Source organism: Ornithodoros turicata, chromosome 2, assembly GCF_037126465.1.
Source record: "Ornithodoros turicata isolate Travis chromosome 2, ASM3712646v1, whole genome shotgun sequence".
NCBI lineage: Eukaryota > Metazoa > Arthropoda > Arachnida > Ixodida > Argasidae > Ornithodoros > Ornithodoros turicata.
The window spans coordinates 64,841,077-64,855,598 of record NC_088202.1 but is presented as its reverse complement, the minus strand read 5'-3'; the positions used below and the strand labels follow the sequence as shown (position 1 = coordinate 64,855,598).

The window sequence follows — 14,522 nt, the reverse complement described above, 5'->3', positions numbered from 1 at the left end:
AATCACCTAGCTTCTAGCTAGGGCGTAGCTTATTTTCATTATAATGTGGGGCAATTTCTGAAATGCACCGTAGAGCAGAAAAATATACAGACATGTGGCCTTTGTCACTCTTTTGATTATTGTTCTTTTCTCATACGAATTTCTCACACAGTGAACCCCAACTACGCTACTGTAGTGTAATGCTCGTGCAGTCTCAATAGCACACATTAATATCTAGACCGAGAACAAACGTCTTTGGACGCTGTTCTGAACTCTTCGTTGCCAATGCTTGCTAATAACGCTATAAAAATTTGCAGGCAAATCCTAAGTCTAGGGGACCATTAATGAAACTGGGCCACATTTTCTCATCGTCGATGGCCAGATGGACCTGAATCCAGAGAGGACAAAAAACGGATCAGTTCCAGCTTTACGCCTGCCAAACGCCGTGTTCCACATGCTATGAGTGAAAGCTCACTTCTGAACAACAGTACAGCAACAGAAATGAGAAATGCCTGATGTAAGTTTTCAGATCTGATTCATCATATTTCAACTCTCGGGTTAAGCTGTTGCTGCTATAGGTGGACCCTGCGCTCCCTATCTGATGCAGAAATTCCCTTTCTGGTCTGCCCACACCTCTTTCCATCTTCTTCCCTCCTCACGTCGTGCTTATCTTTCAAGTTGGGTTTCTTACATGTTCTTATGCTATCAGGCAAAACCAGCATCACTGGAGATGTGCTTGAATTCTGCTGATGTCCTGCGCACCAGTTCTGAAACCAAATGATGGCTCTCCCATCACAAACAAAGCACTGATACTTTCCTTTCGTCAGTTTGTTTGTGGCAGGGAGTATTAAAGATTATGTCACCCATGCCCATGGATCGTCGTCAGCATCACCGCTCGTGAGTGAGTTCTTTCATCCTGATGCCATTAAACATTGTTCATTGCCCGTTACTGATACCTACATTCTTGCACAGTTTTTATTCCAGCGCTTCTACCCTGCGACCCATCAAAAATTCATTATATTATGTCGCGCGGTTGAGGCAGCCAATGATGACAATAACAGGTAGCTCTACTCCTTAGAACGAGCACCTGCCATCGCACCCTGGTCCAGCAACCTCAATGACAACTCCAATTATGACAAAAAGATGCTGTGTGCAGTGAAATGCAAAGGCTGGCAGAGGGTAAGCCTCAAGTTTCATTCCACTGTATCCACTATTCCACACTATCCATGTACCATATTAGTCATTTTTGTGCTTAGATGATGAGCAGAGCACACAATGAGACAACAGAGAGAAAAAATGCTAACATTTATCTATAAAAGCATTCACTAAAATTTCTCCATAAAAGCATTAAAAGCACTTGGTACGTACATCAGATCTTCATGTAAAATACAACAATTTGCCCGATAAAAAGTGCACCAGTTTAAGAAATGCATTAAAGGGCTTCAAAATGCCAGAAGAGATTTTTTTCTCAAAATATATGTAAATTCTTCTTAGTTGCATAGTACTTTGGGCACTTGAGTGCATCTTCTTTCTGTCTTGCATTACCTTGCAATGAGTTTTGGCACTTGATTATGAGTGTTCCTGTTCTCTTAGTTGTGGTTCAATTCCTGAAGTATTCTTTCCCACTCCTGACGGGAGATGTGGTGCTTGTTCTTGCTGCGAAGGTGACCTAGATTTGATATAGAAATGCAGATATAGCTGGACAGCACTGACACTTGTGCTTTATAAAACACTCCTAGAGCACACCTACATAGACGATGCCAATGAACTAGGGGTGTGCAAATATTGAAGCTCTCGAATTCGAATCCAATATCAATCACTCGAACATCTCATATTCGGTTTTTCGAATATTCGACTATTCCACGAATATGAATGATACCACCCCGAAAGTGGGCTTCACCTGATGCCTCGCTGCATGAGGTGACGCCTACGTTGCGAAATCGCTAGTGCTGCAAGACGACCACAACGGTGCTGCTTGGCATATTTGATGTCGCTTAGTCGTCGCATGACGTTTCACTGCTGCAACGCCATGATGCTTACAATTCATACTTTGGTTGCACAAGACACAAAATCAGTTGTCCTGAGAGCCCTGCAGACACCATACTGATATTCCGCCGCCATTTACGTAGATTTCATTGAGAATATCGGTACTGAACCTCGTACAACGACCTATGGAAGACGGGAACACTGTTTACTATCGAGCGGCCCAAACGCAGGACACAAGGTAGTGTCGTGTAACTCAGGTACAGGTCACACAAGATGAGGTATTCATGCGTATGCCTATTGTCTACTCATGTTTCAGTTTGAAGAGTGCCATTCTCGAAATGGCGTTCGTTGTTTCCAGGAGAGGCGCGTTTCATCAACTGATGCTGCTGGTGTTGAGCTCGCTCCCTCCTCCTCGACCTTCTCCTCGCTCGAAGGCTCCAAAGTCCAAGCAGCGGAGGGAGGGAGGGAGGGCAGCAGAAGAGGAGTTAGACAAGTTCGGACGCGCTGCTCATTGTTTCTTGCCATAAAGCAACGATGGGTCGAGTCGAAGGGTTCGACTTTTTGGGCTTTCGGCGCAGGCTCTGCGCATATTATTCACATTTGGGTAAAATGTAGCAGGATGCAGCAGGGCTAGGGCGATGGCACAGTTTGGCGCAGCAATCATATCCCTGCAATAACACCATCTTTCTCACTTGATGATGGTGTTTTAACTTGTATTGCCCATATTCCAGAATCCACTTGCATCACACGCTCTAACCGAATCAGTTGGCAATCCTACTGGGCTAACAGTCACCACAAGAAATCAAACAGAGATGCTACATACCTTTCTTCCTGTCATGGGACCTGGACACACAGCGGCTTGCAACACATGTCCAGTTGCCACCAGCACATACGCTTGAAAAAAAAAAGTGAAGTGATGTAGGAAGCATCCTTACGTTTAAAGACGCAAACTCTGTTTCTGATTGAAGTGTCAATGTTCTCAAGCAATATCAGCATAACAGATTTGCATAGCGCATACGGCGCGTACACTTTCCTAAAAAAAGGAAGTATGTGCCGTCAAACATCACGTCTTAATGAAGGATGCAAACACGGTAGGAGGTGCAAGCAATAACGCATCCAATAGAATGGTGTTGCACTGGGTACGGAACTTACCAGCGGTTACAGCCAACCCTCACTTCTTCACCGTCGTTGTGATATCCATCATCTAGTGGACATTCTACACAAAAAGACATATTCAAAGGAAAACAGCTCGGCTACCTGTACGAGTAATAATTTAAAAGCGAGTGCAAACATTGTTGTCCTAGGTGGAAGCTTATCACCTGTGTATCAGAGGAGAGGAAAATCTTACGTTTGATAGGGGGACGGTATGCGGGATCCATGAAGACCTGGAACTCCTTCTTTGACAGGGACCAATCCGCATCTTGATCTCCCACCTCCACCATAGCATCAGCACACAGAGACCTTCCAGTGAATAATAAGTATTTACTTCACTGACATATAGGAAATTTGAATTCACGTGGTGTCACGGAAAAAGTGCAAGACATGCGAGACAAAACATGAGACAGGGCCTCAATCCTGTCTGAAGTTGCATTTCCATGCCTGTGATAATGGAGCACATGGAAGCACAAAACTGGTACATACAATTGGAAGCTCAGTGCTGTTCCTTAAAGCAGCAGTACTTCCCCAAAGATAAACAAATGCTGTCATTTGCTTTCTTGCTCATGGTTACTGTGGAAAATATTTCAATCAGGTTTGCAGCCAATTATTCATACCTAATTTGCGACTGTTTGATGGCACTGTTAGTTAACTTCTAGTTGCTGTTCTGCTGAGCAATCCAGCCACTGATTCCATGCAGAATTTGGTGATTATGTTGACGGTACCATTTCCTTGAGCATGACGAAGTGGTAGGGACAGAGACATAAAAAAAAAATACCATGCTCATGGAAATGTTACCATCCGCATCAATACACCAGCTCACTTGCCTTTTGATGCCTTGATCTGTGATTAAGGTTTATGTGCAACCAGGTGTGAACATGACGTTCTTTTGCACGTTTATCACAAAAGCTGTAACATTCTGATGCAGGAATTTTGCATATAGTACACATTCTTACAGTAGTCCATTTAAAGTGCCACTCTAGACTAAATCCCGTTTCTTCAGAATCCTGCCTAGCTACATGATTCGCATTGTGTTCTCACAACAGATTCGTTTTGTGGGAGATGAAAGCTGCATACCATATTACCACGCATTTCTTGGCATGTATGGGTGGACCAGATTTTCAAAGTCTTACTTCTGGTCGTATATGTCGACAAGCCCAGAAATATGGGTTTTTCCGGCATGCTCATCATCCTCATTTTATTCAGACACACTGTAATATCGTAAATATTATTTTCCGGCATTGAAAAATATGTTCCAAAGATCTATGCAGTCTGGCCCCTGCCTTGCAACACCGCTGCTCCACAAGCAGCACCATCTTCAATGTGCTCTTCCAACTCCAAACCAAAACTGCCTCCCATCCTGCAGAAAACACATGCGCTTTTTGCAAGCAGACGATGTTCACTTCATCTATTGATATTTTATGCTAGAGTCTTTGAGAGATGTTTCGTTCAAAATATGAAATGAAACAAGTACAATCTCAAGGACGGTATTTGACAGAAATCCAGCGAGTGCAGGTGATGGGAATCTAACCCACATCATGAAATTGTCAGTCAGGTGTGGCACCATTACACTACGCCGACATCGCACTCTCGTCAACATCAGTGGCGTCACTAGGGTACGCATCACCACCACCCCCGTCCCCATTAACGGATCCCCTTCCGTACCAGGCGATAGACGATAAATAATCATATTACAGCACACGCAGAAAAAAAAGAATAATAATATATGCTCACAGAAGGCTCCTCATGTTGTTTTTGGCATCATCGTGCCGCAGGGAACGGGAGGAAGTGGCAGTACTGGTGCTGTGTGTCACCCCTCCGTCGTGGTTCGCCCGCACCCCCTAGTGACGCCACTGGTCAACATACCAAGGCTTCGCTCAGGAGGGCAGACACACACATTCACTCTTGGCCACATTCTCTTACATTTTTCTTCTATGCACTCTCACATTCATATACAGACAAACAAATTTAGACACGCGGCATTTTTTGGCAGTGATGTAAATTGCAGAGGTGTTATTGTTACATTATAGCTTGGATATAAATTACAGATTCCAGATGTCACACGACAGCATGTGAGAATTGTTTGAGTGAGTGAGTTCAAGCGAAAGAACAACGAGCGCAGGTGACCTACAGAGCAAGTGCGAGGGCTCTGTTCCGCACACCTTTGAAAAATTGTTGTCCTCGTGAAAAGAGCGCACCGCAGATCGAGAGGACATCATTACGTATGCTACTCCCCTCACATGACCAGTGACGCACAGCTCAAGCATGTATATCAAAATGGCAGAGTGGGCCTGTTGGTACATGACTGAATTAAAACCGGAGCACGAACGTCCAGGAGCGAGTGTCGTCTGTGTGTTCTTGTCCGTGTCTCGTGCTCCGGTTTTAATTCAGTCAAGCCTGTATAAGCGGCATGTGAGCTGTGAAGAAAAAACAAAGAAACAAGGCACGGAGCCTCCAGTACGTCACACGAGAATCGTGTCGGACGTCTGCGGATGGACTGTTTCTTGTAGATTTGATTGCACAGCTATAACGCACCGCAGAGCGAAAATATTCTGGATGGTGACTCCTGATGGACAGCTTGACAGATGAGGCAGGATTTAGAGTGACGTTAAATGTCACCTCACTGCTCCTTTAACGGTTGCTACGGAATGTCGGCCGGCCTAAGGTGTGAGCCCTTGTGACCTTTAATGAATGACAGTTGCAATGTGATGCCAGCAGTAGCTCATAATTCTCAAACCTTGCATTTTGCTTTCTCAAACTTTTAATTATTTGGATGGTCTGGATAGCTCAGAACCACATGAACCAACAGGACATATTGTGTATAATTAGAAAGGAACAGTGAGATAATACATAAACGTATTCATTCCCTTTGCCATCGCTACCACATTAGGAAATGAAAAGAAAAGGACGTAAAGAATAACCATTAAGTTGAAGTCCAAGCATATTCAAAACCGAATGGTCATCGTGCTATTCTTGTGATACCGTATTTACTCGCGTAATTTGAGCACCCCCACTTTTTCACTAAAAAAGTTGTGAAAATAAAAACTCGCATAATTTGCGCGCTCCTACTTTCGTGCGCAACAGAGGTCGTTCCCCCCTGACGCTCTCGGCGTCACGGGGCGAATGCTGCTCCTCCTTTTGAAAAAGGAGGGGGATCCTCACCTCACCATGTTGCGTAATGCAAGCAATGACTCTCCCTTGGAGGAGGAGATAAGATCAAAGGGATTACCCGGTATGGAATCTTATCTGTTTTGACATTTTATCCCCTCACTACAATAAACCGCGAAGCTGTGACATCGCGCTGCCTTAGGAAAGAACGATCAGAACACGTGGAGGGAACATATCAGGAAAACTTCTGGCGGCAACATACGCGTCAGCATTCCGCAAGCTGGCTTCACCTAACGCATGCCTGCTTTAGGAGAAGCTCGCTTTAGAAATAGCGTGGAAACCACGTGCTGGGCCTTTTTGAATCATCTCGCAAATTTTTACAGCATTGGCCAAAAACGGAGAGAAAATCCTTACGACCGACTTCTTTCACTGACAGTTATAGAAAATGAACAGTCACTGTCCATTTTCTTGCCTAAATTTTTATTTTGGTGTAATTTTTTTTTATACGAATTTCGAACTATACGAATGTCTTCCGCTACCCAGTGAGATTCCTATCACCGAGATTGTATTATATTATTCACCTAAAGGAACATCTTTTAACAGATTTTGCACATTTTTCAAGTCGGCTTGTTAATGCCTCGCGTAATTTGCGCACCCCCAACCTTCGCGTCATTTTTCGGTAAAAAAGTGCGCAAATTATGCGAGTAAATACGGTACTTTTCTTTACGTTCCTCTCTCTCTTTGGACACCAGCAAAAACTTTAGTGTAGTTCCTGCACTTTTTAAAAAACGCTATGCTGGAAGAGCGAATTGCTCAAAAGTTTGGAAGTACATTTCTGTCTTAGTTTCCTTTTTGCTTTCATTCATAGATTGAGAAGTTACCCGTCAAAAAGAACTCGTTACAAGTTCAGTTACGGTGTGCAAAATGTAACTAAGTTAATAACGAAGTTCTTCAGTCTCAAATGTAACTCGCAGTTACTGAGTTACTTAAAAAAAAGAACGAGTTACTTCCAAGTTACTTCGGCCACAAAACAGCAGTGCGCAGGTGCAGTGCGTGTGAGCAGTTGAGTTTTAGACCTTGAGTTGCCTGCGGAGGAGTGCAACACGCTTAGGTCGTTTTCGTTTATGTCCAACAATAGATCTCTCCCTGTTTGTAAACAAATGACGTCATAGTGTTCGACAGCGCCAAAATTTGGTAGAATTGAACTACGCTCAAAGCTAGAGGTGAACAAGGTCGTGCCCGAGAGCCACGGTCTTGAGGGGATTACGATATGGTCCCTTAAAGGGACGCGACCCTCAGTCCTACTTTTCTTTCAATGGGAGGTAGCGAACAAGTGCCCGTTTGTGGAACCCAGCCCTCTCCTTCCGATCTGTTTCGGTTTCAGTCTATCTACCAATGTCATGATGACGTTTCTCTGGTAATATTCGGACGCTTTGCATCTTACTCCCTGTGGGCGCACAATGGTTCAGCTTCATTTCAATGGCAGCGGTTCTTACTTCCTCAATAAAATACTGTCATTCATTGATTATCACGTTTTATGGCAAAAAAATGCCATGAAAGAACCAGAGAGAAAGCAAGAAAATATGTGGACGTGAGTGAGAAGCGAGTTAAAAGCAACTTGGAACTTAACTTAACTTACTTTGGCAAAGTTACCTGAAAAAGGAACGAGTTCCTCTGAAAGTTACCACGCCGCAAAAGTACCGAGTTAAGTTACAAGTTACCAAAAAAAGGAACTTAGTTACAGTAACGAGTTACTTGTAACGAGTTACCTCGAACTCTGCTTTCATTCAATCAGGTTTGTCTAAAAAATTTCCAACATTTTGCTTGTCTGGCACACGTATTACATGTCCAATGAATGCCACAGTTTTGGCAATCACAGAGGAGGAAGAGCCTTTGCAACATAGCTTGTAAACAAACACATATGTGCAATACGTATTTACAACGGTTGAGGTCACTCCCTCGTACAACTACCCTAAACTCATGCAACATACCCAACTAGGTCATCCTTGTCTCCTTTCCACTCCCTGTACACTGTGTAGTTCATCTTGAGGCAGTTGAGCATTTCGGCTGCATTGAGCATGTTGTCTCTGTTGTCATCACAGCGCACAAATGCTCGTGAAAGCACAAAGGCGTAGTTGTGATGTGTTTTTACCTGGGTATGCAAGAAAAAGCACTGTCTGATGCTGGTGAACTTGCATCCTGCCTGATTTTTGTCCTTTTGCAATGTTTGACACAAACATATTGTTTGCTGCAGCATCAGCATGTGCAACAAAAGTCTTATCTACATGAAAGATTTAAGCTGTGGCATCCGTAACAATTAGAGAATCTGGTGATGAGACATGATACCAGTTACTAGCAATGGGAGGGCGTATGCATGCAAACAGTTCTTGATTCGGTTCTCCCATTTTCTTATTGCACGTGTCTGGCAATGACCTTTATCGCCTGCTCAGGCTGCCATACATGTGTATATGCCCTCACCAACAAATAGATAGCTGTTTGGTACCTTGATACCACGTCACCAGGTGCTCAAATCGCTTGAGAGGTCACAGCTTATGCTTTGCATGTAAGTATGAGTTTTGTGCATGTGTACAAAACAGACTAACCTGGCTCTCTAATGATTCTATGAAATGCTTACGCAGGTGATCACGATCGTGTTGAAGACAGACAACTGCAAAGATATGATCAAAGTGTCATTCAAGAACTTTTGCAATTTTTTTTTTCAAGACTGCAAAGTATGACTGACTGTGAAACAATTAACCATCTCTCCATAAAGACACTGCACATGGTGAATGTAACATTCAGGGATGAGGAAGATTGCTTAATTGGTGAAGAAGGAAATATATCTTTGGAGCAACACTGACCCGAAAAATTTTTCATCCATTGTAAACTTTTCTCCTCTATGATTAGGTTTTTTTTCCCCACTGTATTTAATGCCCCTCGTGGAGGACAGCCTCTCTAAGCCTCTAAGCAGCTTGTACGCTGCCACCAAGCTGCTGGCGATCTCTGTAGGGCTCGAACATACAACCTTAGGGTCAGTAGGAAGTCAATAAGCATATAAAAACTACTGCATGTTTTGCTGAGCATGTGATACATTCTGACATTACGTCAAGCAGTGTCACAACTCAAATTTTTTGCTCCATTCTGTCAGGTGATACAGCCCCGTAAAACATTAAATGCAGAAAGGGTCAAACACTACTTGAAGACAGTATAACAACATCTCAGTGGTATAAGTTTTTAACTTTACCTGGCCGTGAAGCATGCTTCCCGCGACGAGATTTCTCTAGAAAGCAGAACATAGTTGATGCTCACCACACAGAAAGCAGCACATTTAGTCATTGCGCTTAGGCACTGACACGGTGCACATGGCAACAAACACACAATCATATATGCCGTGGCCTGCACGTTTTCCAGTGTTTCAGTTTTATGCTTTCCACGTCCAGAAAAACAAAAAGTCAACAATTGTCAGCGGTTACATAAAAGCATAGCACAACAATTGCAAAAAACATAAAAACATAGGTGAAATAAACACTCCATATCCATTCACTGCAAAAAATATGGAATCCCTGGCTCTAGTAAGATAAGACAAATCACTCTTGTCTTGAAGAGATTGAGGTTAGAGGTTGCCTAACTACTGCCATTTCTGAGAATAAACAGCACCTTTTAAGCCACATTTTGCAATACTGCAGTATATGCAGTACTGCGGTATAGTGGCTTTCTTCATTTCAATGTAGTGGGTCTGTTCAGTGTCATACTTCTACAGTTTTATTCTTTTTTCTCTTTCTCGAGAAGACTACAGTGACTTGCTCCCACAGTCCAGTTCGTCACTCTTTTTTTCTTTTTTTATGCACTTCTCAATAACAAACTTTGGACACTTAACAGTTTCATTTCCTAAATGTACCTGAAAGGGGCACTATGGAACAGAAGTCAATAAAAACATTCCCTGCATGCATCAGTTCAAGCTACACTTGTAATGAATAAAATACCTACACAAAATCAAGCAAGTATTTTTTAAATCTAGTTCAGTGTTTCCCAACCCTTTTCATTTCAGATATTCCTCGCGGATTTGTGATAACCTGAGCTGGCCTGAGCGAGGGCTTCTGCTTACAAATATATAAGAAAAACAAATGTTAGGGTTCATGTATGACTGTTGTAACTGTAACAGACTGTTGTAACTGTAACAGACTGTTGTAAAGCTGTGGAACAGCTGCAGCTCAAGCTCAGCTAAAGCCCAGCTAACACTGCAGTGGACACGCGCTATCTTACTTCTGAAATCAAGGTGGAACTCCAAGCCCTATGGTGCCTGGTCAACAGAGCGCAATCAAGAAATCCCCAAAAATTTAAATGTGATTTGCTCTATTTGGTCAAAATTTTTGTTTAGACAATGCTGTTCCTTTGGCCACAGACAGGCAGGACAGAATTCTGTCAAAAGACACTGAGTTCAAATGGGACATTTTGGATCTCTTAACAGATTTTCAGATTAGAGTAATATCTGACTATGTTATATGTAGATGCCACATGCAAAATTTTGTCTAGCAGAACACTGTAGGTACAGTGCTGGATAAATGCTTACGGAACACGCACTGGTGCCTTCCTTCCTCAGAGTGAGAGGCTAGCAGCGAATGGGACCGTACAGCAGTGGCGTACCCACAGGGGGCTAGGGGGGGCTCGAGGCCCCCCTACCTGCCACAGACCGACCCACACAAATCATGCAAATCCGAGACCATAATATATGTGTGTGTGTGTGTGTGTGTGGGGGGGACCAGTGTGACGATCGCGAAAGTTCTTGCAGTTCATGGCGTCTATCTAAGAAGCACTCTTGAATGGTTTTCTAAGTATGAGCTTTGCAAAATACTTCCAATCTCGTGACACCACCTCATTGGTCATGACAGCCTATACATGGAATCGTACTGTGAACGTCTAAATTAACTATTTTCGTTCCTTTTTGCAATCCTCAGTTTGCAGTGTGCACAAGTATGTGTGTGTTGTCGACACAGGATCAGCGGGGGGGGGGGGGGGGGGGGGGGGGGGGGGGGGAGTTTTCGTATCGAGCCCCTTCTACCATGGAGATCTGGCTACGCCACTGCCGTACAGACTTGCGAACAGGTGACTGGGTTACCTAGGCACATATCTGTAAGCCCATGCTGTCCCGTTCGCTGCTACCGTGTCATTCTGAGGAAGGAATGCGCCGATGTGTGCTGTGCTCCGTAAACTTTTGTCCAGCACTGTACTCTTGGAGATAAACAAGAAAAACCAATGGAATGTTCTCATTCACTTTCGTTCTCATGGTGGTGTAAGCATGAACTACCATACCTCGGCAGAGGTACCCAAGGTACTACAAGACCCTGGAGTCACAAGGGTGTGTGACTGAGATAAAGGTGAGTGAGGACTGTTTTGGGGTATGATAAAAGGTGATCAGCAAGCTCTGTGTGGAATTGGTGGTTTGACTCCTTGGCAAAACAATGACTGGAAGTTGCTGGCAGTGACATCACTGCAATTAAAAAGGTATGGCTATAAAATTTGATTCTAAATAATTTGTTTTCGACATGCTACTTAAATGACTCCAAGCATAATAAGGAAAAAAAAAGTTTTTCTTAACTTAGCAAACTGTTGCTTTGCGTGAAAATTAATGCGGTCACAAAAAGTCGATTTATGTTTGCTTCAGTGTGATGACAAGTTTGTAGGCAAAGGACACCACTTGCATTGCAATGGTGCACTTGTGAGAATGACTACCATTTCCCAAAAATTATCTTTTGGGATGAATAACGTGTGTACAATACGCAAATGGTTCAGATATCTCGTAATGGGAAGAAAGAGTAGAATCATTTTCCCCCGTACTGAAGGGAAAAGGAGAGAACTTGTTTCTGGCAAAGTCAACAAAAATTACCCCCAAATCTGATGTGTTTTCGGGGGGCCATGGATCGATCCCTTGTCCGACAATGGCTAAAAGGTATAGATGTTGCCATTGCACTGAACTTCTATCTTTCAGAATTAAAATGTTCATTAGTCAAAATTAATTAGGACAATGCCCTTGGAAGTTGCTGGTGCAGTCATAAGGTTCCCCCTTGACCAAGAATATATAGCCATTTATTATAACTAAAACAAGCAGTTCCCTATTTTGTAAAATTCTGTCCATAGCTAGTGCAGCAGATTCCCCATATTTTAAAAGAAACACGTGCAAAGCATCTTACCTTTCTTGCAATGTCCTTTATGTTTGATCGAAATGTGAATCTGAGAGAGGCAAGCATCCTTGTGCAGCAGGCAGTGATTCTCGTAGGATACCCCATTGGAGCCACACACTGGCTTGATGTGGTCAGGGCAGTGCTTAATGCACTGGCACGAAGGGAGACCATTGTCCAAAACCTCACATGTCCTACCAGGCCGGCACACTACTTCACTACAGATGTTGTGGTGGTTTTCTGTAATTGTAAGCCTTGATTGGCTTTACTTATACTAGTTTGCGGTCTCTATTCAGAAGCGAAATGGCGATGACAAGCTGGTAGTTCATGACTTAAGAACTCTATCGGTGTCTCGGGTCTTACTTCACAGTCTCTATTCACTTGTCTTGAGGTCATTATCCATTGCATATGCTTTGGACTAGTTCACTACATGGACAACACCATGTAGCATTAAATAGCCCACATTCTGCTGACAAGGTTAAATTTGTTGTTTCCTACTTCCAGTTTATACTTCCTGCTCCTACTGTTCTGTTCATTTCTCTTTAGCAAAATGCAAAGTTATGGTACAACACGTAGTTTCAGGCTTGAGTTTCTTCAGCGAATAATTGAATTGTGAACTTTGAAGCTCATTCTCCTCATCGTTCATTAAAAAAGAAAAGAAAAAAGAGAAAGAAAAAAAAGCTGGTTACGTATTTGACCAGGAAACGTACGCATGCAGTGCCTGATAATGAGTACTTACCTGACAAGCTAGTCCCATTGGCAAGCTCCTAGAAACACGAGCAGAGGAAAAACAGTAAGAACAGGGGATGTTATGTGATAAGGCGCAAATATTTGAGTGACTCATGCTTTTCAAAACATTCCTCGCTCTTGGCACCCCAGCTCACACGGGCACACCTAGTGACGTGCGCCTACTAGTGCAATTTTATTACCCTTATCATGCATGAAATCGTAAGCCAGCACTAAACAAATATGCCACTTACGAGTGCTGTGAGTCCAGCGAAGACTACCAAAAGAGGTATCACCTAGAACCATATATTGTGTTGAGATACGTCCAAACAAAAGCGTAGCCCATAGCATTACATGCTCGAAGCTACAGCTCACCTCTCTCTTCAGCATTATACCGCAGTTCTTATTAGCGAAGCGATCCTCACTGCTTCCGATATACTTCCGACTGTCGCTGGAACACACGGCGTGCAAAACAAACGAAGTTCGCGAAGTTGCGCAAGGAAAAGTTTTGCCGTTGCGTGCGTGCGCCATCTAACGGAGAATTTCTTAACCTGAACGAGTGAGTGGGGTTACCTCCAGTAGAGGCAAGTAGAGGTGTGCGCCATGAGCATTTTTTCCGGCGGCGGCGTAGAGCACGTCGAAGGACCGGCGGCAGCGACGTCAGTGGCGCCACGCCGATGCTGTCTTAATCGGCGTGCGCCCCGTGAGCTGATCCGTTCTCTTCTCGGACGGGGACACACGGACACCTCAGGGCGCAGGCATTTTCTCTATCATAGACACCGAGGCGATGGCAGTATTTATTGCACCTTGCGATAAACAAGTACATCAGCACTGTATAAGCGCGTATTATGAAAGAAAACCAGAACACGCGAAGGAATATTACGAGAACGCACTTCAAGACGGTCGTCACTCAAGAACTTCGACAGGGCCCGATAACGGCCGGTTTCGCTAGAGAAAACAACATAACTAGACAGTTAGAACGATGAGCCACGCCTTAAATGGTAACGACACGTAACAGTTATAACGAGTGCCGAACGTTCACAGGACGACGACGCGTAAAAGCTTGTTCCACTGATCCAGTGGCTCTTTTCCCGAAATTATAGTAGATATATGTAAATATGCAAAAATAAGTAAACGGTATGACATAAGGCGCACCGATAACGTCATTGAATAGTATTTGTGCAGAGGCTGTAGTTATCATGAATAAATACTGTAAAACCCTTTAATTTCGCAGCCCTAAATTTTCGCGAATCAACAGGGATATATTCGCACCCACCAAATTTCGCGCGCTCCTCGAGTTCCTCCTTCTCCGTTTAAAATTTTTTGGCGTGCTCTTAAAGTTCGCGAATTTTCCCGACTCGCGAAATTCGCGAAAATTAAGGGCTCCGAAAT

At 43.5% G+C, this 14,522-nt stretch overlaps 1 protein-coding gene across 1 annotated transcript; it reads right to left on the bottom strand.

Moving 5' to 3' along the window:
• Positions 1-1,269: 1,269 nt before the first annotated feature.
• LOC135385507 (follistatin-related protein 1-like) lies at positions 1,270-13,645 on the bottom strand. The gene is made up of 11 exons (XM_064614856.1): positions 13,506-13,645; positions 13,385-13,426; positions 13,144-13,171; positions 12,417-12,644; positions 9,473-9,508; positions 8,832-8,896; positions 8,220-8,380; positions 3,314-3,426; positions 3,118-3,181; positions 2,789-2,859; positions 1,270-1,648 (listed from the first exon to the last, which is right to left on the bottom strand). Exons 1-11 carry the CDS (start codon positions 13,518-13,520, stop codon positions 1,569-1,571), a joined length of 903 nt encoding a protein of 300 aa, XP_064470926.1. The 5' UTR covers positions 13,521-13,645; the 3' UTR covers positions 1,270-1,568.
• Positions 13,646-14,522: the final 877 nt, after the last annotated feature.

Excerpts from the sequence above, each read along its gene's own strand:
- LOC135385507 (XM_064614856.1), bottom strand. Across the intron at positions 13,172-13,384 it reads TCGCTGGACTCACAGCACTC|GAGCTTGCCAATGGGACTAG; the intron begins GTAAGTGGCATA and ends TCGTGTTTCTAG. Across the intron at positions 12,645-13,143 it reads CAATGGGACTAGCTTGTCAG|AAAACCACCACAACATCTGT; the intron begins GTAAGTACTCAT and ends TTACAATTACAG.